The sequence below is a fragment of the Anomalospiza imberbis genome, unplaced genomic scaffold (assembly GCF_031753505.1).
Source record: "Anomalospiza imberbis isolate Cuckoo-Finch-1a 21T00152 unplaced genomic scaffold, ASM3175350v1 scaffold_932, whole genome shotgun sequence".
In the NCBI taxonomy this organism is placed as follows: domain Eukaryota; kingdom Metazoa; phylum Chordata; class Aves; order Passeriformes; family Viduidae; genus Anomalospiza; species Anomalospiza imberbis.
The window spans coordinates 1-23,649 of NW_027100552.1; the positions used below are offsets into that span (position 1 = coordinate 1).

Here is a 23,649-nt window from a genome sequence, read left to right on the forward strand (position 1 = left end):
GGGACAGCGACAGCCCTGGTGTCACCCGCTGTGACAGCATTGGTGACAGAGGGGACAGTGACAGCCCCGGTGTCACCTGCTGTGACCGTTGGTGACAGAGGGGACAGCGACAGCCCCGGTGTCACCCGCTGTGACAACATTGGTGACAGAGGGGACAGTGACAGCCCCAGTGTCACCCGCTGTGACAGCACTGGGGACAGTGACAGCCCCTGTGTCACCCGCTGTGACCGTTGGTGACAGAGGGGACAGCGACAGCCCCGGTGTCACCCGCTGTGACAGCACTGGGGACAGAGGGGACAGTGACAGCCCCGGTGTCACCCGCTGTGACAGTATTGGTGACAGAGGGGACAGCGACAGCCCCGGTGTCACCCGCTGTGACAGCACTGGGGAAAGTGACAGCCCCGGTGTCACCCGCTGTGACCGTTGGTGACAGAGGGGACAGTGACAGCCCCGGTGTCACCCGCTGTGACCGTTGGTGCCCAAGCGTGGCCACGTTGGGTGCCCGTGTCGGTGGCACAAGGGACACGTGTCCTCCCTCCCCTGATGCCACCGCGGCCACGTGGCCACCCCCGTGTCCCCGTGCCGCTGGTGACACGTGTGACACGTGTGTGACCCGCGTGTGACGCGTCAGGGACGTGCCAGGGGACAGATGGCACCCCTGGCTGTCCCCACCCCAATAAACGGCGCTGGCACTGCCCGCAGGGTGTCCCCAAGGTGTCCCCAGGGTGGCACTGCCATTCCTTAGTGCCACCTGTGCCCCTCGGGGTCCCCTGGTGCCACCCCCACGGGCGTCCTGTGTCCCTTAATGTCACCTGAGTGCTGTGAGCGTCACTTGGTGCCACCCCCCTGCCCGGTGCCACCTCCGGTGTCACCCCCAGAGGTGTCAGTGCCACCCTGGTGCCATCCCCAGTGTCACCCCCTGCCCAGGGCCACCCCCCAGAGCCACCCCCCAGAGGTGTCAGTGTCACCCCCTGCCCGGTGCCACCCCTGGTGCCATCCCCAGTGTCACCCCCTGCCCAGAGCCACCCACCAGAGGTGTCAGTGTCACCCTTTGCCCGGTGCCACCCCTGGTGCCATCCCCAGTGTCACCCCCTGCCCAGGGCCACCCCCCAGAGCCACCCCCCAGAGGTGTCAGTGTCACCCCCTGCCCGGTGCCACCCCTGGTGCCATCCCCAGTGTCACCCCCTGCCCAGGGCCACTCCCAGTGCCACCCCCTTGCCTGGTGCCACCCCTGTGTCCCCAAGGTCCCCACGGGTGTCACCTCCGGTGCCACCCCCAGAGGTGTCAGTGCCACTCCCAGTGTCACCTCCTCCCTTGGTGCCACCCCTGTGTTCCCAAGGTCCCCATGGGTGTCACCTCTGGTGCCACCCCCAGAGGTGTCAGTGCCACTCCCAGTGTCACCTCCTCCCCTGGTGCCACCCCTGTGTTCCCAAGGTCCCCACGTGTGCCACCTCTGGTGCCATCCCTAGACGTGTCAGTGCCACCCTGTGCCCGGTGCCACCTCTGGTGCCACCCCCAGAGGTGTCAGTGCCACCCTGTGCCCGGTGCCACCTCTGGTGCCATCCCTAGACGTGTCAGTGCCACCCTGTGCCCGGTGCCACCTCTGGTGCCATCCCCAGAGGTGTCAGTGCCACCCTGTGCCCGGTGCCACCTCTGGTGCCATCCCTAGACGTGTCAGTGCCACCCTGTGCCCGGTGCCACCTCTGTGCCATCCCCAGAGGTGTCAGTGCCACCCTGTGCCCGGTGCCACCTCTGGTGCCATCCCTAGACGTGTCAGTGCCACCCTGTGCCCGGTGCCACCTCTGGTGCCATCCCCAGAGGTGTCAGTGCCACCCCTGTGCCCGGTGCCACCTCTGGTGCCATCCCTAGACGTGTCAGTGCCACCCTGTGCCCGGTGCCACCTCTGGTGCCATCCCCAGAGGTGTCAGTGCCACCCTGTGCCCGGTGCCACCTCTGGTGCCATCCCTAGACGTGTCAGTGCCACCCTGTGCCCGGTGCCACCTCTGGTGCCATCCCCAGAGGTGTCAGTGCCACCCTGTGCCCGGTGCCACCTCTGGTGCCATCCCCAGTGTCACCCCCTACCCGGTGCCATCCCCAGAGGTGTCAGTGTCACCCCCCTGCCCGGTGCCACCTCTGGTGCCATCCCCAGTGTCACCCCCTACCCGCTGCCACCCCAGAGGTGTCAGTGCCACCCTTGGTGCCACCCCCATGTCCCCACAGGTGCCACCCCCGGTGCCCCCCCTGCCCAGTGCCACTCGCAGTGTCACCCCCCCCCCCCCGCCTGGTGCCACCCTCAGTGCCACCCCCGGAGGTGTCGGTGTCACCCAATGCCCAGTGCCACCACTGGTGCCACCCCCGTGTCCCCAAGGTCCCCCCGGTGCCAGGCCCCATTGCTCGGGGTTTATTGGGGACGCAGCGGGCGAGGGGCCGGGGGGTCCGGGGGGGGTCCCGGGGGTACGGGGGGGGTCCCGGGGGTCCGGGAGAGTCCCATGGATCCAGGGGGGTCCCGGGGGTACGGGAGGGTCCCAGAAGGGTCCAGGGGGGTCCCGGGGGTCCGAGGAGTTTGGGGGGATCTCGGTGGGAGCTCGGGGGGTCCCGGGGGTCCGGAGGAGTTTGGGGGGATCTCGGTGGGAGCTCGGGGGGTCCCGGGGGTCCGGAGGAGTTTGGGGGGATCTCGGTGGGAGCTCGGGGGGTCCCGGGGGTCCGGAGGAGTTTGGGGGGGATCTCGGTGGGAGCTCGGGGGGGTCCCGGGGGTCCGGAGGAGTTTGGGGGGATCTCGGTGGGGGCTCGGGGGGGTCCCGAGGGTTGCAGGAGGGTCCTGGGGGTCCCAAGGGGTCCGGGAGGGTTCCCGAGGCTCCCGGGGGGTCCGTGGGATCCCGGGGGTGTCCGGGAGAGTCCCGGGGGTCCGGGGGGTTCAGTCCTGCGGGCAGAGGGGGGGAGGGGCACTCGCGGGGTGCCCCCAGCCCTGGGGGTGCCCCCGGTGCCCTCCCTGAGTGTCCCCAGGTCGTTGTCCCCCCCCCAGCCCCCTCTGGGTGCCACCCCCCCAATGCCACTGGTGGGACCCCCCCAGACCTGGAGCCCCCTCCCCAAATTCCTGGGGCTCTCACAGAGCACCCTGTGCCCCCCCCCGCCCCCCGTGCCCACCTGTGCCCCCCCGGTGCCTACCCTGTGCCCCCCCAAGCCAAAGCCCACCTGTGCGCCCCCCGGTGACTTCCCTGTGCCCCACCCGGTGCCCATGGTGCCCCCCCCCCCAAGCTGAAGCCCCCCCGGTACCCCCCTGGTGCCTTCCCTGTGCCCCCCGGTGCCCCCCCGTGCCCAACTGCGCACCCCCCCAAGCCGAAGCCCATTAATGCCCACCTGCGTGCCCCCCGGTACCCTCCCTGTGCCCCCCCCCGGTGCCCCCGCGCCCCCCGAGCCGAAGCCCCCCCGGTGTCCTCCCGGTGCCCTCCCTGTGCCCCCAGTGCCCACCCCGAGCCAAAGCCCCCCCGGTGTCCCTCGGTGCCCCCCGGTGCCCTCCCGGTGCCCACCTGCGCACCCCCCGGTACCCTCCCGATGCCCCCCGGTGCCCACCTGCGCGCCCCCCGAGCCGAAGCCGGGCAGCCTGGGCACGGGCAGCCGCTGCTCGTCCATCCTGCGGCCCTGCGAGCTGGCCACCATGTCCAGCAGCGAGGCCAGCTCGGGGGGGGGCGGCGCCGTGCCCCCTCCTCCTGCCGGGGGCACCCGGGTCACCCATGGGCGCCCCAGGGGGCACCCATGGGCACCCAGGGGACGCCCGGGGCACCCGTGGGCACCCACGGGCACCTCGGGTCAGCCATGGGCACCTCGGGGACACCCGTGTCCCCTCGTTGTCCCCGCTGTCCCTCCGTGTCCCTCACCTGGTGTCCCCGGTGTAGCCCCCTGTCCCCGGTGTCGCCGGTGCCCCCGTGTCCCTCACCGGTATCGCCGGTGACCCCCCCCTGTCCCCGGTGTCGCCGGTGTACCCCCCGTCCCCGGTGTCCTCGTGTCCCTCACCTGTGTCCCCCCCTGTCCCCGGTGTCGCCGGTGTCCACCCCCGTCCCCGGTGTCCCGTGTCCCTCCCTGGTGTCCCCCGGTGACCCCGTGTCCCTCCCCGGTGTCCCCCCCTGTCCCCGGTGTCCCCGTGTCCCTCCCCGGTTGTCCCCCCCTGTCCCCGGTGACCCCGTGTCCCTCCCCGGTGTCCCCGTGTCCCTCCCCGGTGACCCCGTGTCCCTCCCCGGTATCCCCGTGTCCCCGTGTCCCTCCCCGGTGTCCCCGGTGTCCCCGTGTCCCTCCCCGGTGTCCCCGTGTCCCTCCCCGGTGTCCCCCCGGTGTCCCCGTATCCCCGTATCCCTCCCCGGTGTCCCTCCCCGGTGTCCCCGTGTCCCTCCCCGGTGACCCCGTGTCCCTCCCCGGTATCCCCGTGTCCCCGTGTCCCTCCCCGGTGTCCCCGTGTCCCTCCCCGGTGTCCCCGGTGTCCCCGTGTCCCTCCCCGGTGTCCCCGTGTCCCTCCCCGGTGTCCCCCCCATCCCCGGTGTCCCCGTGTCCCTCACCGGTGTCCCCGTGTCCCTCCCCGGTGTCCCCGGTGTCCCCCCCATCCCCGGTGTCCCCGGTGTCCCCGTGTCCCTCACCGGTGTCCCCGTATCCCCGTGTCCCTCCCCGGTGTCCCCGGTGTCCCCCGTGTCCCTCCCCGGTGTCCCCGGTGTCCCCGTGTCCCCTCCCGGTGTCCCCGGTGTCCCCCCCATCCCCGGTGTCCCCGTGTCCCTCACCGGTGTCCCCGGTGTCCCCCCCATCCCCGGTGTCCCCGTGTCCCTCCCCGGTGTCCCCGGTGTCCCCCCCATCCCCGGTATCCCCGGTGTCCCCGTGTCCCTCCCCGGTGTCCCCGGTGTCCCCGTGTCCCTCCCCGGTGTCCCCGTGTCCCTCCCCGGTGTCCCCGGTATCCCCGTGTCCCTCCCCGGTGTCCCCGTGTCCCTCCCCGGTATCCCCGTGTCCCCGTGTCCCTCCCCGGTGTCCCCCCCCATCCCCGGTGTCCCCGTGTCCCTCCCCGGTGTCCCCGTGTCCCTCACCGGTGCCCCCGCCCAGGCTGCAGCGCTGTTCGTCCATGCGCGTTCCCTGCACGGAGCTCAGCAGCGAGAAGAACCCCTCCTGTTCGGGGGACCCCCCCTCGGGGGACCCCCCCCTGCGGGACAGCGCGTCAGGGACCCCCAAAACGGGGAACCCCCAAAACGGGGAACCCCCCCCAAACGGGGACCCCCCCCAAAACGGGGAACCCACAAACTGGGACCACCCCACAACGGGGAACCCCCAAACAGGGACCCCCCAAAACGGGGGGACCCCCAAAACGGGGAACTCCTCCATCCCCGGCGGCCCCCCCCGAATCAGGGACGCCCCCCCCGAATCGGGGGCCCGGGACCCCCCCCCTCGCTCTGGGGACCCCCCCTCAAGGGCACCCCCACGCCCTTGCACCGCCCCCCCCCCGGATACCCCTGCACCCCCAAAACCCCCCGGGATACCCAAAACCCCTGGGAATACCCCTGCACCCCCAAACCCCCCCGGGATACCCCAAAACCCCTGGGAATACCCCTGCACCCCCAAACCCCACCCGGGGGTACCCCAAAACCCCGGGAATACCCCAAAGCCCCCCGGGGGTACCCCAAAACCCCTGGGAATACCCCTGCACCCCCAAACCCCCCCGGGGGTACCCCAAAAACCCCCAGGGATACCCCTGCACCCCCAAACCCCCACCCGGGGGTGCCCCCTGTGCCCCCCCCGGACCCCCCAAACCCCCACCGGGGGTGCCCCCTGTGCCCCCCCCGGACCCCCCAAACCCCCACCGGGGGTGCCCCCTGTGCCCCCCCGGACCCCCCAAATCCCAACCGGTGTTCTCCCAGCCCCCCCAAACCCCACGCGGGGTCCCCAAGCCCCCCCGGGGGTGCCCCCTGTGCCCCCCAGACCCCCTCAACCCCCCCCGGGGTCCCCCAGCCCCCCCAAACCCCCCCCCGGGGTCCCCCGGCCCCCCCCTCACCGCGGCGCGCTCGGGCTCGGTGCCCCCCGGGGCCGCCATCGCGGGTGGGGGGAGCGGCCCCCGCGGGGCCTTCTTATCCCGGCGGGACGGGGGGGACACCGGGGGACACGGGGGACACGGGGGGGATACGGGGGACACGGGGGGGACGGGATGACACGGGGGACGGGGGGGGACACGGGGGAACGGGGGGGACACAGGGGACGGGGGGGAATGGGGGGGACACGGGGGACGGGGGTGGGGGACATGGGGACACGGGGGGGACACGGGGGACGGGGGGGGACACAGGGGACGGGGGGGACACGGGGGGGACACGGGGGACGGGGGTGGGGACACGGGGGGGACACGGGGGGGACGGGGGTGGGGACATGGGGATGACACGGGGTTGGGGGGGACACGGGGACAAGGGGGCACGGGGGGGACACGGGGATGGGGGGGACACAGGGACGGGGGGGACACGGGGGGGGACACGGGGATAGGGGGGCGGGGGGGACACGGGGGGATGGGGGGACACGGGGGGTACACAGGGACGGGGGGGGACACGGGGGACGGGGGGGACACGGGGGGGGGTTTGCGGAGGGGACAGAGGGGGGACATTGTGGGGGGACACGGGAGGGACACGGGGGGGACACAGGGGGACAGGGGGGACACGGGGAGGGGTCAGCGGGACGGGGGGGGGATACGGGGGGGACGTGGGGATGACACGGGGATGGGGGGGACACGGGGACAAGGGGGCACGGGGGGGACACGGGGACAGGGACGGGGGGACATTGTGGGGCGACACAGGGGGGACAGGGGGACACGGGGAGGTCCCGGGGACACGGGGGTGACACGGGGATGGGGGGGACACGGGGGCGACACGGGGATGGGGGGGACACGGGGGTGACACGGGGATGGGGAGGACACGGGGGGGACACGGGGATGGGGGGGACACGGGGGCGACACGGGGATGGGGGGGGACACGGGGGTGACACGGGGATGGGGAGGACACGGGGGGGACACGGGGGGGACAGGGGGAGGGGACAGAGGGGGGATATTGGGGGGGGACACGGGGGTGACACGGGGATGGGGGGGGACACGGGGGTGACACGGGGGTGGGGGGACACGGGGGGGACACGGGGACACGGGGGGGGGTTTGGGGAGGGGACAGAGAGGGGATATTGGGGGGGGACACGAGGGTGACACAGAGAGGGGACAGCAGGGGGGACACGGGCACGATGGGAGCGCGGGGGGGCACCCGTGGGTGCTGCGTGTGCGCAACAGCGGCCGGGGGGGTCCCACGGGGTCCCCGTGGGTGCTGTGGGGTCCCCGTGGGTGCTGTGGGGGTCCCATGGGTGCTGTGGGGTCCCCGTGGGTGCTGTGGGGTCCCCGTGGTTGTTTTGGGGGTCCCATGGGTGCTGTGGGGGTCCCATGAGGGCCCCGTGGGTGCTGTGGGTGCTGTAGGGTTCCCGTGGGTTCTTGGGGGTCCCATGGGTGCTGTGGGGTCTCCACGAGGCTCCCGTGGGTGCTGGGGGGATCCCGTGGGTGCTGGGGGGTCTCCATGAGGTTCCCGTGGGTGCTGTGGGGTCCCCGTGGGTGCTGGGGGGTCTCCATGAGGTTCCCGTGGGTGCTGGGGGGATCCCATGGGTGCTGTGGTGTCCCCGTGGGTGCTGTGGGGTCCCCCGTGGGTGCTAGGGTGTCTCCATGAGGTTCCCATGGGTGCTGGGGGATCCCGTGGGTGCTGTGGGGTCTCCATGGGGCTCCCGTGGGTGCTGGGGGGATCCCGTGGGTGCTGGGGGGTCTCCATGAGGTTCCCGTGGGTGCTGTGGGGTCCCCGTGGGTGCTGGGGTGTCCCCGTGGGTGCTGTGGGGTCTCCATGAGGTTCCCGTGGGTGCTGGGGGGATCCCGTGGGTGCAGCGGGGTCTCCATGGGATCCCATGGGTGCCGTAGTGTCCCGAGTGCTGTGGGTTCCCACGGGCGCTCGAGGGTCCCCGTGGGGTCCTATGGGTGCTTTGACGACCCCGTGGGTGCTGTGGGGTTCCCGTGGTGTCCCCGTGGGTGCTGTGGGGTCTGCATGAGGTTCTTGTGGGTGCTGTAGGGTCCCTGTGGGTGCTGTGGGGTCTCCATGAAGTTGCTGTGGGTGCTGTGGGGTCCCCGTGGACGCTGTGGGGTCCCGTGGGCACTGTGGGGTCCCGTGGGCACAGTTGGGGTTCCGTGGGTGCTGTGGGGTCCCGTGGGTGCTGTGGGGTCCCCGTGGTGTCCCCGTGGGTTCCCATGGATGCTGTGGGGTCTCCATGGGGTCCCCGTGGGCGCTGTGGGGTCCCACGGGTGCTGTGGGGTCCCCGTGGGTGCTGTGGGGTTCCGTGGGTGCTGTGGGTCCCGTGGGTGCTGTGGGGTCACATGGGCGCTGTGGGGGTCCCACGGGTGCTGTGGGGTCCCCGTGGGTGCTGTGGGGTTCCGTGGGTGCTGTGGGTCCCGTGGGTGCTGTGGGGTCCCCGTGGGCGCTGTGGGGTCCCACGGGTGCTGTGGGGTCCCCGTGGGTGCTGTGGGGTCCCCGTCGTGTCCCCGTGGGTTCCCATGGGTGCTGTGGGGGTCCCCGTGGGTGCTGTAGGGTCCCGTGGGTGCTGTGGGTCCCCGTGGGTGCTGTGGGGTCCCACGGGTGCTGTGGGATCCCGTGGGTGCTGGGGGGTCCCGTGGGTGCTGTGGGTGCCATGGGCGCTGTGGGGTTCCGTGGTGTCCCCGTGGGTTCCCATGGGTGCTGTGGGGTCCCACGGGTGCTGTGGGGTCCCGTGGGTGCTGTGGGGTCCCCGTGGAGTCCCCGTGGGTTCCCATGGGTGCTGTGGGGTTTTCATGGGTGCTGTGGGGTCCCCGTGGTGTCCCCGTGGGTTCCCATGGGTGCTGTGGGGTCCCGTGGGTGCTGTGGGGTCCCCGTGGGTGCTGTGGGGTCCCGTGGGTGCTGTGGGGTCCCCGTGGGTGCTGTGGGGTCCCGTGGGTGCTGTGGGGTCCCACGGGTGCTGTGGGGTCCCTGTGGAGTCCCGGTTGTCGCCGTGGGCTCTCCGTGTCCCCCCAGCGTCCCTCAATGTCCCCCCGTGTCCCCTCCGTGTCCCCCCCTTGTCCCCCCCGTGTCCCCTCCCCGTGTCCCCTCCCCGTGTCCCCCCCGCCCCTCCCCCCGCGTGTCCCCAATCCCGCCCTGGCAGCCGCGCGCAATTAACGAAATGGCGCTTAATTAATTACACCCATCCCCGGTGAGCCTTAATTAATTACACCCATCATCAACGGCGCTTAATTAATTGCACCCCATCACCGATGAGCCTTAATTAATTACACCCCATCACCCATGAGCCTTAATTAATTACACCCATCCACCCCCCCCGCGGGGGGACACGGGGGGACACTGGGGACATTGGGGGGATATTGGGGACACTGGGGGGACATTGGGGGACACTGGGGACATTGGGGGGACATTGGGGACATTGGGGGGACATTGGGGACACTGGGGACATTGGGGGGACATTGGGGACATTGGGGGGACATTGGGGACACTGGGGACATTGGGGGGACACTGGGGACATTGGGGACACTGGGGGGACATTGGGGACATTGGGGGATATGGGGACATTGGGGGGACATTGGGGGGACACTGGGGACATTGGGGGGACATTGGGGACACTGGGGACACTGGGGACACGGGGTCACCCTGTGCCCGTGTCACTGCCCCAGGGAGTGCCCCTGTGTCCCCCAATGTCCCCCCCACTGTCCCCCACTGTCCCTCAGTGTCCCCACAGTGCCACCCCAGTGTCCCCCACTGTCCCTCAGTGTCCCCACAGTGCCACCCCAGTGTCCCCAATGTCCCCCAGTGTCCCCAGGCCCTCTCTTATGTCCCCTGTGTCACCAATGTCCCCTGTGTGTCACCCCCCGTGGGTCCCCTCCCTGTCCCCAAGGTCCCCACGGCTGTGGTGTCCCCAAGGTCCCCGTGTCCCACAGGGACCCCCAGTGTCCCCTCAATGTCCCCAGGGTCCCCAACCCCCCAATGTCCCCTCAGTGTCCCCAGTGTTCCCCCACTGTCCCAAATGTCCCCTCAGTGTCCCCAATGTCCCCTCAGTGTCCCCAGGGTCCCCAACTCTCCAGTGTCCCCATTGTCCCCAATCCCCCTAATGTCCCCAATGTCCCCTCAGCGTCCCCAGTGTCCCCATTGTCCCCAATCCCCCTAATGTCCCCAATGTCCCCAATCCCCCCAATGTCCCCAGTGTCCCCCCAGTGTCCCCAGTGTCCTCATTGTCCCCATGTCCCCATGTCCCCAGTGTCCCCTCAGTGTTCCCAGTGTCCCCATTGTCCCCATGTCCCCAGTGTCCCCTCAGTGTCCCCAGTGTCCCCATTGTCCCCATGTCCCCATGTCCCCAGTGTCCCCTCAGTGTCCCCAGCATCCCCAGTGTCCCCATTGTCCCCATGTCCCCATGTCCCCAGTGTCCCCAGTGTCCCCTCAGTGTCCCCATGTCCCCATGTCCCCAGTGTCCCCATTGTCCCCATGTCCCCATGTCCCCAGTGTCCCCTCAGTGTCCCCAGTGTCCCCTCAGTGTCCCCATTGTCCCCATGTCCCCATGTCCCCAGTGTCCCCTCAGTGTCCCCAGTGTCCTCATTGTCCCCATGTCCCCAGTGTCCCCCCAGTGTCCCCAGTGTCCTCATTGTCCCCATGTCCCCAATGTCCCCAGTGTCCCCTCAGTGTCCCCATTGTCCCCATGTCCCCATGTCCTCAGTGTCCCCAGTGTCCCCAATGTCCCCATTGTCCCCATGTCCCCATGTCCCCAGTGTCCCCTCAGTGTCCCCTCAGTGTCCCCAGGGTCCCCACTGTCCCCATGGTCCCTCCAATGGGACACAGGTGACGTAATGAGGGGACACTGGGGGGGACCAGGGGACACTGGGGACAGTGGGGTGGCACTGGGGGACCCTAGGACACTGGGGGGACACTGGGGACGCTGGGGGACACTTGGGTGGCACTGGGGGCACTGGGTGACACTGGGGGACACTTGGGGACACTAGGACACTGGGGGGACATTGGGGGGATATTGGGGACATTGGGGGATATTGGGGACATTGGGGACACTGGGGACACTGGGGGGACATTGGGGACACTGGGGGGGCACTGGGGACGCTGGGGGACACTGGGGGGACACTGGGGACGCTGGGGGGCACTGGGGGACACTTGGGGACACTGGGTGACACTGGGGGGTCACTGGGGACACTGGGGGCACTGGGTGGCACTGGGGGGACACTTGGGGACACTGGGGGGACACTGGGGACGCTGGGGTGGCACTGGGGGACACTGGGGACACTTGGGGACACTGAGAGGACACTGGGGACGCTGGGGGGCACTGGGGTGGCACTGGGGGACACTGGGGGGCACTGGGGTGGCACTGGGGGGACACTGGGGGGACACTGGGGACACTTGGGGACATTGAGAGGACACTGGGGACGCTGGGGGGCACTGGGGTGGCACTGGGGGACACTAGGACACTGGGGGGCACTGGGGTGGCACTGGGGGACACTAGGACACTGGGGGGCACTGGGGTGGCACTGGGGGACACTAGGACACTGGGGGGCACTGGGGTGGCACTGGGGGACACTGGGGGGACACTGGGGGGCACTGGGGACACTTGGGGACACTGGGGTGGCACTGGGGTGACACTGGGGGACACTTGGGGACACTGGGTGACACTGGGGTGGCACTGGGGACACTGGGGGCACTGGGTGGCACTGGGGGGACACTTGGGGACACTGGGGGCACTGGGTGGCACTGGGGGGACACTTGGGGACACTGGGGTGGCACTGGGTGACACTGGGGTGACACTGGGGGGACACTGGGGACGCTGGGGTGGCACTGGGGACACTGGGGACACTTGGGGGCACTGGGGGCACTGGGGTGACACTGGGGGACACTGGGGGGACACTGGGGGACGCTGGGGTGGCACTGGGGTGACACTGGGGTGGCACTGGGGGGCACTGGGGGGGACACTGGGGGGCACTGGGGGGACACTGGGGGTGGCACTGGGGTGGCACTGGGGACACTGGGGTGGCACTGGGGACGCTGGGGTGACACTGGGGACGCTGGGGGGACACTGGGGTGGCACTGGGGTGGCACTGGGGGGCACTGGGGACACTGGGTGGCACTGGGGTGGCACTGGGGTGACACTGGGGTGGCACTGGGGGGACACTTGGGGACACTGGGTGGCACTGGGGTGGCACTGGGGGGCACTGGGGACACTGGGTGGCACTGGGGTGGCACTGGGGTGACACTGGGGGGACACCTGGGGACACTGGAGTGGCACTGGGTGGCACTGGGGACGCTGGGGTGACACTGGGGTGGCACTGGGGACACTTGGGGACACTGGGTGGCACTGGGGACACTGGGGGGGCACCGGGTGACACTGAGGTGGCCCGAGCGACACGAGCGTGTGGCCCCACGGGTGGCCCTGTCCCTCTGTCCCCCCCCCCCACCATGTCCCAGGTGTCCCCCTCCCCCCTCCCCCCCGCAGTGACGTCACAGCGGATCCGCGCCCCTCCCCCAGCCCAGCTGCCGGCCCAGGTGTCGCTGGGGGGAGGGGCGCGGTGCCACCAGATGTCCCCGTGTCCCCCCGTGTCCCCCCCGTGTCCCCCCGTGTCCCCCCCGTGTCCCCCCCGTGTCCCCCCGTGTCCCCCCGTGTCCCCCCCGTGTCCCCATCTCCCGTGGTGGGCGTGGCCTCACGGAGGGGGGGCGTGGCAGCGCTGCCATAGCCCCGCCCCCCGCGCAGGCCCCGCCCCCGGCGCGCTTTCCGGCCGCTCGCGGCGCTTTGCGGCCGTTTCACGGCGCTGTCGCGGCGGAGCGGGCCGGTGGCTGCCAGGTCGGTGCCGGGGGTCCCGGGGGTCCCGGGCGGGGCCCGATCCTCCCGTCCCTCCCTCCCTCCCTCCGCTGCGCCGGGCAGCGCCCCCGGCCGGGCCCCCGCTGGCCCCCGAGGGCGCTGCCGCGGCCGCGACCCCTCAGAGAGCCCGAAAAACACCGGGGACCCCTCAGAGAGCCCGAAAAACACCGGGGACCCCTCAGAGAGCCCGAAAAACACCGGGGACCCCTCAGAGAGCCCGGGGACCCCTCAGAGCCCCCCCCCGAGCCCCCCAGCCCCGTCCCCGTCCTCTCCAGGGAACCCCCCAGACCGCCCTGAACCCCCTGAGACCCTCCCTAAACCCCCCCAGACCGCCCTGAACCCCTCCCTAAACCCTCTCAGACCCTTCCTAAATCCTCTGAGACCCCCCTAGACCCCCTCAGACCCCCCCTGAACCCTCTCAAACCCCCAGACCCTCCCTAAACCCCCTCACCCCCCTTCAATCCCCACCTGACCCCCCAAACCCCCTCAGACCCTTCCTAAACCCCCTCAGATCCTCCCTAACTTCCTCAAACCCTCCCTGAAAACCCCCAGACCCTCCCTAAACTCTGTGAAACCCCCCTCAGAAACTCCCTGAGACACCCCAAACCCCCTGAGACACCCCTAAACCCCCTCAGACACCCCTCAAACGCCCTGAGACACCCCAAACCCCCTGAGACACCCCCAAACCCCCTGAGACACCCCAAACCCCCTGAGACACCCCTAAACCCCCTCAGACACCCCTCAAACGCCCTAAGACACCCCAAACCCCCTGAGACACCCCAAACCCCCTCAGACCGCCCCTAGACCCTCTCAGAACCCCGTGAACCCTCTCAGACCCCCTTCAGACCCTCCATAAATCCCCTCAGGACCCTCCCTAGCTCCCCCTCACCCCCCTTCAATCCCCCTCAGACCCCCTGCAAACCTCCCCCCGTGACCCCCTGACCCCCTAAACCCCCTCAGACCCTCCCTAAACCCCCTGAGACCCCCCCTAAACCCCCTTACACCCCCCCCAAACCCTCTCAGACCCTCCCTAAACCCCCTGAGACCAACCCTAACCCCCCTGAGACCCTCCCTAAACCCCCTGGGACCAACCGTAAACCCTCTCAGACCCCAATAAACCCCCTCAGACCCTCCCTAAACCCCCTGGGACCAACCCTAAAAACTCTCAGACCCCGCCTAAAACCCTCTCAAATTCCCCTCAGGACCCTCACTAAACCCCCTCAGACCCCCGCTAAACCCCCTAAGACCCCCACTAAACCCCCTCAGACCCTCCCTAAACCCCCTGGGACCAACCCTAAACCCTCTCAGACCCCCCCTAAACCCTCTCAAATTCCCCTAAGACCCCCACTAAACCCCCTCAGACCCTCCCTAAACCCCCTGAGACCAACCCTAAACCCTCTCAGACCCCCCCAAACCCTCTCAAATTCCCCTAAGACCCCCCCATAACCCTCTCAGACCCCCCTCAGACACCCCCCATAACCCCCTCAGACCCTCCCTAAACCCCCTGAGACCAACCCTAAACCCTCTCAGACCCTCCCTAGACCCCCTCCAATCCCCCTTACACCCCCCCTAAATCCTCTCAGACCCCCCTGAGACCAATCCTAAACCCCCTCAGATGCCCCTAAAACCCCTGATACCCCCCCAAGCCCCCTTAGACCCCCCTAAACCCTCTCAGACCCCCCTGAGACCAATCCTAAACCCCCCCAGATGCCCCTAAAACCCCTGAGACCGCCCCAAGCCCCCTCAGACCCTCTCAAAACCCTTGCAGTCCCCCTCAGACCCCCCTCAAACCTCCCCCCGTGACCCCCTGACCCCCTCAATCCCCCTCAGACCCCCCCTAAACCCCCTAAGACCTCAGACCCTCCCTAAACCCCCTGAGACCAACCCTAACCCCCCTGAGACCCTCCTAAACCCCCTGGGACCAACCCTAAACCCTCTCAGACCCCCAATAAACCCCCTCAGACCCTCCCTAAACCCCCTGAGACCAACCATAAACCCCCTGGGACCAACCCTAAACCCCCTCAGACCCTCCCTAAACCCCCTGGGACCAACCCTAAACCCTCTCAGACCCCCCCTAAACCCTCTCAAATTCCCCTCAGACCCCCACTAAACCCCCTCAGACCCCCACTAAACCCCCTAAGACCCCCACTAAACCCCCTCAGACCCTCCCTAAACCCCCTGAGACCAACCCTAAACCCTCTCAGACCCCCCCAAACCCTCTCAAATTCCCTTAAGACCCCCCCTGAACCCTCTCAGACCCCCTTCAGGCACTCCCTAAACCCCCTCAGACCCCCACTAAACCCCCTGAGACCAACCCTAAACCCTCTCAGACCCTCCCTAGACCCCCTCCAATCCTCCTTAGACCCCCCCTGAACCCTCTCAGACCCCCTTCAGGCACTCCCTAAACCCCCTCAGACCCCCACTAAACCCCCTGAGACCAACCCTAAACCCTCTCAGACCCTCCCTAGACCCCCTCCAATCCTCCTTAGACCCCCCCTAAATCCTCTCAGACCCCCCTGAGACCAATCCTAAACCCCCTCAGATGCCCCTAAAAGCCCTGATACCCCCCCAAGCCCCCTTAGACCCCCCTAAACCCTCTCAGACCCCCCTGAGACCAATCCTAAACCCCCCCAGATGCCCCTAAAACCCCTGAGACCCCCCCAAGCCCCCTCAGACCCTCTCAAAACCCTTGCAGTCCCCCTCAGACCCCCCTCAAACCTCCCCCCGTGACCCCCTGACCCCCTCAATCCCCCTCAGACCCCCCCTAAACCCCCTAAGACCCCCCCTAAACCCCCTCAGACCCTCCCTAAACCCCCTGAGACCAACCCTAAACCCTCTCAGACCCTCCCTAGACCCTCTCCAATCCCCCTTAAACCCTCCCTAAACCCTCTCAGACCCTCCCTAAACCCCCTGAGACCAACCCTAAACCCTCTCAAATTCCCCTCAGACCCTCACTAAACCCCCTCAGACCCTCCCTAAACCCCCTCAGACCAACCCTAAACCCTCTCAGACCCTCCCTAGACCCCCTCCAATCCCCCTTAGACCACCCTAAACCCTCTCAGACCCCCCTGAGACCAATCCTAAACCCCCTCAGATGCCCCTAAAACCCCTGAGACCCCCCCAAGCCCCCTCAGACCCTCTCAAAACCCTCGCAGTCCCCCTCAGACCCCCCTCAAACCTCCCCCCGTGACCCCTCGTGTCCCGTGTGTTCCCCTGACCCACCTATACCCCCGCAGACCCCCTCAGACCCTCCCCAAACCCCCTGCGAGCAACCCTAAACCTGCTCAGACCACCCCTAGACCCCCTGAGACCCCCTCTGAACCCCCTCAGACACCACTGAGACCACCCCTAAACCCCCTGAGACCAATCCTAAACCTGCTCAGACCACCCTAGACCCCCTCAAATCCCCGTTAGACCCCCCTAAACCCCCTCAGACCCCCCTGAGACCAACCCTAAACCCCCTGAGACCAATCCTAAACCTGCTCAGACCACCCTAGACCCCCTCAAATCCCCGTTAGACCCCCCTAAACCCCCTCAGACCCCCCTGAGACCACCCCTAAACCCCCTGAGACCAACCCTAAACCCGCTCAGACCACCCTAGACCCCCTCAAATCCCCGTTAGAACCCCCTAAACCCCCTCAGACCCCCCTGATACCAATCCTAAACCCCCTGAGACCAATCCTAAACCTGCTCAGACCGCCCCTAGACCCCCTCAGACCCCCCTAAACCCCCTCAGACCCCCCTGAGACCAACCCTAAACCCCCTCAGATGCTCTCTAAACCCCCTGAGACCCCCTCTGAACCCTCTCAGACCCCCTGAGACCACCCCTAAACCCCCTGAGACCCCCCTAAACACCCCCAGACCCTCTCAAAACCCTCTCAATCCCCCTCAGACCCCCCTAAAGCCCCTCAGATGCTCCCTAAGCCCCCTCAGACCCTCTCAAACCTCCCCCCGTGACCCCCTGAGCCCCGTGTCCCCCCCCCAGGCCAGCATGGACTCCCGTTTCACCCGCCGGTGCTGGAGCGGGCGCTGGGCCGGCCGCGCTCCGGGCAGTCGCTGGCCAAAATCCGTGTCCCCCCGTGTCCCCCTGACCCACCTGTACCCCCTCAGACCCCCCTGAGACCCTCCCTAAACCCCGTGAGACCAACCCTAAACCCACTCAGACCGCCCCTAGACCCCCTCAAATCCCCCTTAGACCCGCCTAAACCCCCTCAGACCCTCCCTAAACCCCCTGAGACCAACCCTAACCCCGCTCAGACTGCCCATAGACCCCATCAGACCCCCATCAGACCCCCCTAAACCCCGAGACCCTCCCTAAGCCCCCTGATACAAATCCTAAAACCGCTCAGACCGCCCCTAGACTCCCTCAAATCCCCGTTAGACCCCCCTAAACCTGCTCAGACCCCCCTGAGACCAACCCTAAACCCCCTGAGACCAATCCTAAACCTGCTCAGACCGCCCCTAGACCCCCTCAGACCCCCCCTAAACCCCCTGAGACCCCCCTGAGACCAACCCTAAACCCCCTCAGACACTCCCTAAACCCCCTGAGACCAACCCTAAACCCCCTTAGACACCACTGAGACGAACCCTAAACCCTCTCAGACCCCCCTGAGACCCGTCTAAACCCCCTGAGACCACCCCTAAACCCCCTGAGACCAATCCTAAACCTGCTCAGACCGCCCCTAGACCCCCATCAGACCCCCTTAAACCCTCTCAGCCCCCCCGAGACCAAACCTAACCCCCTGAGACCAACCCTAAACCTGCTCAGACCGCCCCTAGACCCCCTCAGACCCCCATCAGACCCCCTTAAACCCTCTCAGACCCCCCTGAGACCAACCCTAAACCCCCTCAGACGCTCCCTAAACCCCCTGAGAACCCTCTAAACCCCCTGAGACCAACCCTAAATCCCCTGAGACCAATCCTAAACCCACTCAGACCACCCTGAGACCAACCCTAAACCCCCTCAGACGCTCCCTAAACCCCCTGAGACCCCTCTAAACCCCCTGAGACCAACCTTAAACCCCCTGAGACCAAACCTAAACCCGCTCAGACTGCCCCTAGACCCCCTCAGACCCAAATCAGACCCCCCTAAACCCCCTCAGACTCCCCTGAGTCCAACCCTAAACCCCCTAAACCCCCTCAGACGCTCCCTAAACCCCCTGAGACCCCTCTAAACCCCCTGAGACCAACCCTAAACCTGCTCAGACCGCCCCTAGACCCCCATCAGACCCCCTTAAACCCTCTCAGACCCCCCTGAGACCAAACCTAACCCCCTGAGACCACTCCTAAACCTGCTCAGACCACCCCTAGACCCCCTCAGACCCCCATCAGACCCCCTTAAACCCTCTCAGACCCCCCTGAGACCAACCCTAAACCCCCTCAGACGCTCCCTAAACCCCCTGAGACTCCTCTAAACCTCCTGAGACCAACCCTAAATCCCCTGAGACCAATCCTAAACCCACTCAGACCCCCCTGAGACCAACCCTAAACCCCCTCAGACGCTCCCTAAACCCCCTGAGACCCCTCTAAACCCCCTGAGACCGACCTTAAACCCCCTGAGACCAACCCTAAACCTCCTGAGACCCCCCTGAGACCAACCCTAAACCCCCTAAACCCCCTCAGACGCTCCCTAAACCCCCTGAGACCCCTCTAAACCCCCTGAGACCAATCCTAAACCCCCTCAGACCGCCTCTAGACCCCCTCAGACCCCCATCAAACCACCCTAAACCCTCTCAGACCCCCCTGAGACCAACCCTAGACCCCCTCAGACCCCTCTAAACTCCCTGAGACCCTCCCTAATCCCTCTGAGACCCTCCCTAAATCCCCTGAGACCCCACTAGACCCCCTCAGACCCCCCTAAGGCCCCTGAGACCCCCCCTAAGCCCCCTCAGACCCCCCTCAAACCTCCCCCCGTGACCCCCTGACCCCCGTGTCGCCCCCCAGGCCAGCATGGACTCCCGTTTCACCCGCGGCAAGTCGCCGGTGCTGGAGCGGGCGCTGGGCCGGCCGCGCTCCGAGCTGTCGCTGGCCGCCTTCGCGCTGCTCTTCTCGGAGCTGGTGCAGTACTGCCAGCGCCGCGTGGCCTCGGTGGCCGAGCTGCAAGCCCGCCTGGCCCAGCTGGGCCACCACGTGGGGCTGCGAGCCCTGGACGCACTGGTGGCCCGCGAGAGGCCGGGCCGGCGCGAGACCAAGGTGCTGGGGGTGCTGCTGTTCGTCAAGGGCCCGCTGTGGAGGGCGCTTTTCGGGCGCGAGGCCGACAAGCTGGAGCAGGCCAACGACGACGAGCGCACGTTCTACGTGATCGAGCGGGAGCCCGTGGTGAACACGTTCGTGTCGGTGCCGCGCGAGAACAGCTCGCTGAACTGTGCCGCCTTCGCCGCCGGCCTGCTGGAGGCCGTGCTGGGCGCCGCCGGCTTCCCCGCCCGCGTCAGCGCCCACTGGCACAAGGGCACCACGCTCATGATCAAGTTCGACGAGGCCGTGATCGCCCGCGACAAGAGCCTGGAGGGGCGCTGAGGCACGGGGACAGCCCGGACGGGGCTGGGGACACGGGGGTGAGGGGTGGGGACAGCCTGGACGGGGCTGGGGACATGGGGGTGAGGGGTGGGGACAGCCTGGAGAGGGATGGGGACACGGGGATGAGGGGTGGGGACAGCCTGGAGAGGGATGGGGACACGGGGGTGAGGGATGGGGACAGCCTGGAGAGGGATGGGGACACGGGGGTGAGGGGTGGGGACAGCCTGGAGAGGGATGGGGACACAGGGGTGAGGGGTAGGGACAGCCTGGAGAGAGATGGGGACACGGGGGTGAGGGGTGGGGACAGCCTGGAGAGAGATGGGGACACAGGGATGAGGGATGGGGACAGCCTGGAGAGGGATGGGGACACGGGGGGACACGGGGGTGAGGGATGGGGACAGCCTGGAGAGAGATGGGGACACGGGGATGAGGGATGGGGACAGCCTGGAGAGGGATGGGGACACGGGGATGAGGGGTAGGGACATGGGGGGACACGGGGATGAGGGATGGGGACAGCCTGGAGGGGTCACTGAGGGACAAGGACAGCCTGGAGAGCGGTGGGGACATGGGGGTGGCAGGGACAGGGACAGCCTGGAGAGGGATGGGGACACGGGGACGTGGCGGGTGGCAGGGACAGGGACAGCCTGGAGAAGGGTGGGGACACGGGGGTGAGGGACAGGGACAGCCTGGAGGGAGATGGGGACACGGGGATGAGGGATGGGGACCCGGGGGACACGGGGATGAGGGATGGGGACCCGGGGAACACGGGGGTGAGGGGTGGGGACATGGGGGGACACGGGGATGAGGGATGGGGACAGCCTGGAGGGAGATGGGGACACGGGGATGAGGGATGGGGACCCGGGGGACACGGGGGTGAGGGGTGGGGACATGGGGGGACACGGGGATAAGGGATGGGGACAGCCTGGAGAGGGATGGGGACCCGGGGGACACGGGGGTGAGGGGTGGGGACACGGGGGGACACGGGGATGAGGGATGGGGACAGCCTGGAGAGGGATGGGGACACGGGGGTGAGGGATGGGGACAGCCTAGAGGGAGATGGGGACATGGGGGACACGGGGGTGGCAGGGACAGGGACAGCCTGGAGAGGGGTGGGGACAGCACGGCCTTGTGACACGGTGCCATGGGGCCGGGGAGGTGATGGGAACCCCCTCAACATCTGGATGGGGACAGCAAGGCCAGGGTGGGGTCCGTGACGCCGGGACCCCCAACATCTGGATGGGCCCCTGGGGGGAGGTGGGAGCCCCAACATCTGGAACGGGGAGCGGGAAATCTGGGTGGAGACCCCCATGTGGGGGAGGAACCCCCCATGGTCAGGGTGGGGACCCCACACATCTGGATGGGGCCCTTGAAATTTGGGTGGGCACCCCAACATCTGGACGGGGACCCCCAGCAGTCCCGCGGGAAATGTTCGTCTTCCGTGTTTGGGCGGTGCTTTGCTCTGATTGGCCCGCGCTTGCGTCAATCAAGGTGATAAGCCAATTGAAGCGCGGCTTCTGTGTTCTCTGTTCTTATTGGTCCGTTCGCCTGTCAATCAAAGGTGTCGGCCAATCACGGTACGGTGGGACGCACCCCGCTGCTTGTGAGGCTGGTACTTCCGCGTTTGGGCGGTGCTCGCTTCCGATTGGTCGGCGTGTGTGTCAATCAGTGGAGTCGACCAATCGCTGCGCGGCTGGGGTGGGGGCGGGAGCTGTGGGGATGGCAACGGGGACAGGGCTGCGTGTGTCCCCAAATGTCCCCAAATGTCCCCAAATTCCCCCAGGGGACACATGGGACAGGAGGTGACACTGAGGGGACGCAGGGGACAGGAGGTGACACTGAGGGGACAGGAGGTGACACTGAGGGGACACTGAGGGGACAGGAGGTGACGCAGGGGACAGGAGGTGACACTGAGGGGACAGGAGGTGACACTGAGGTGACACAGGGACAGGAGGTGACACTGAGGTGACACAGGGACAGGAGGTGACACTGAGGGGACAGGAGGGGACACTGAGGTGACACAGGGACAGGAGGTGACACTGAGGGGACAGGAGGTGACACTGAGGTGACACAGGGGACAGGAGGTGACACTGAGGGGACACTGAGGTGACACAGGGACAGGAGGGGACACTGAGGGGACAGGAGGTGACACTGAGGTGACACAGGGACAGGAGGTGACACTGAGGGGACACAGGGACAGGAGGTGACACAGGGACAGGAGGTGACACTGAGGGGACACAGGGACAGGAGGTGACACTGAGGTGACACAGGGACAGGAGGTGACACAGGGACAGGAGGTGACACTGAGGTGACACAGGGACAGGAGGGGACACTGAGGGGACACAGGGGACAGGAGGTGACACTGAGGGGACACAGGGACAGGAGGTGACACTGAGGTGACACAGGGACAGGAGGGGACACAGGGACAGGAGGTGACACTGAGGGGACAGGAGGGGACACTGAGGTGACACAGGGACAGGAGGTGACACAGGGACAGGAGGTGACACTGAGGTGACACAGGGACAGGAGGTGACACTGAGGGGACACTGAGGGGACACAGGGACAGGAGGTGACACAGGGACAGGAGGTGACACAGGGACAGGAGGTGACACTGAGGTGACACTGAGGTGACACAGGGACAGGAGGTGACACAGGGACAGGAGGGGACACTGAGGGGACACAGGGACAGGAGGTGACACTGAGGGGACACAGGGACAGGAGGTGGCCGGCGCTGGCCGGGGCCGATAGCGCCTGGCTCTTCCTGTGTGGCCTTGGGGACATCCGGGGGGGGAGGGGCGAGGCTTGGGGACACCCTGGGGACACTGTGGGGACAGGGGCCTTGTGACACCAGCCCGGGGACATCTTGGGGACATTCTGGTGGCAGTGCCAGCCTTGGGGACACCTTGGTGACAGGGACACCCTGGAGACATCCCAGCCTTGGGGACAGCCTGGTGGCAGGGACGCGCTGGTGACAGGGACACCGTGGTGACAGTGCCACCGTGGTGACAGGGACACCGTGGTGACAGTGCCACCGTGGTGACAGTGACACCGTGGTGGCAGGGACACCGTGGTGACAGTGACACCGTGGTGACAGGGACACCGTGGTGACAGTGACACCCTGGTGACAGGGACACCGTGGTGGCAGGGACACCGTGGTGACAGGGACACCGTGGTGACAGTGCCACCGTGGTGACAGGGACACCGTGGTGACAGTGCCACCCTGGTGACAGGGACACCGTGGTGACAGTGCCACCGTGGTGACAGTGACACCGTGGTGGCAGGGACACCGTGGTGACAGTGACACCGTGGTGACAGGGACACCGTGGTGACAGTGACACCCTGGTGACAGGGACACCGTGGTGACAGTGACACCGTGGTGACAGGGACACCCTGGTGACAGTGCCACCGTGGTGGCAGGGACACCGTGGTGGCAGGGACACCGTGGTGACAGGGACACCGTGGTGACAGTGCCACCCTGGTGACAGGGACACCGTGGTGACAGGGACACCGTGGTGACAGGGACACCGTGGCCATGGGGACATCTTGGTGACAGGGACACCGTGGTGACAGTGCCACCCTGGTGACAGGGACACCGTGGTGACAGGGACACCGTGGTGGCAGGGACACCGTGGTGACAGTGACACCGTGGTGACAGGGACACCCTGGTGACAGTGACACCGTGGTGACAGTGCCACCCTGGTGACAGGGACACCGTGGTGACAGGGACACCCTGGTGACAGGGACACCCTGGTGACAGTGACACCGTGGTGACAGGGACACCGTGGTGACAGTGCCACCCTGGTGACAGGGACACCGTGGTGACAGGGACACCGTGGTGACAGTGACACCGTGGTGGCAGGGACACCGTGGTGACAGTGCCACCCTGGTGACAGGGACACCGTGGTGACAGTGCCACCCTGGTGACAGGGACACCGTGGTGACAGGGACACCGTGGTGACAGGGACACCGTGGCCATGGGGACATCTTGGTGACAGGGACACCGTGGTGACAGTGCCACCCTGGTGACAGGGACACCGTGGTGGCAGGGACACCGTGGTGACAGTGACACCGTGGTGACAGGGACACCCTGGTGACAGGGACACCCTGGTGACAGTGACACCGTGGTGACAGTGCCACCCTGGTGACAGGGACACCGTGGCCATGGGGACATCTTGGTGACAGGGACACCGTGGTGACAGGGACACCGTGGTGACAGTGCCACCCTGGTGACAGGGACACTGTGGTGAC

At 67.6% G+C, this 23,649-nt stretch overlaps 2 protein-coding genes across 2 annotated transcripts; one reads left to right on the top strand and one right to left on the bottom strand.

Moving 5' to 3' along the window:
* Nucleotides 1-3,545: 3,545 nt before the first annotated feature.
* On the bottom strand, nt 3,546-6,058 carry LOC137467979 (Purkinje cell protein 2-like; the record flags this gene model as incomplete). Its single annotated transcript, XM_068179400.1, has 3 exons — nt 6,020-6,058; nt 5,061-5,271; nt 3,546-3,707 (listed from the first exon to the last, which is right to left on the bottom strand). Coding segments are annotated over exons 1-3 (412 nt in total), but the record flags the coding sequence as incomplete, so codon positions are not given.
* Nucleotides 6,059-18,819: 12,761 nt separating this feature from the next.
* On the top strand, nt 18,820-19,454 carry TRAPPC5 (trafficking protein particle complex subunit 5). Its single transcript, XM_068179401.1, has one exon. The coding sequence runs from the start codon at nt 18,838-18,840 to the stop codon at nt 19,402-19,404; it is 567 nt and encodes a 188-aa protein (XP_068035502.1). The 5' UTR covers nt 18,820-18,837; the 3' UTR covers nt 19,405-19,454.
* The last annotated feature ends 4,195 nt before the right edge of the window (nt 19,455-23,649 follow it).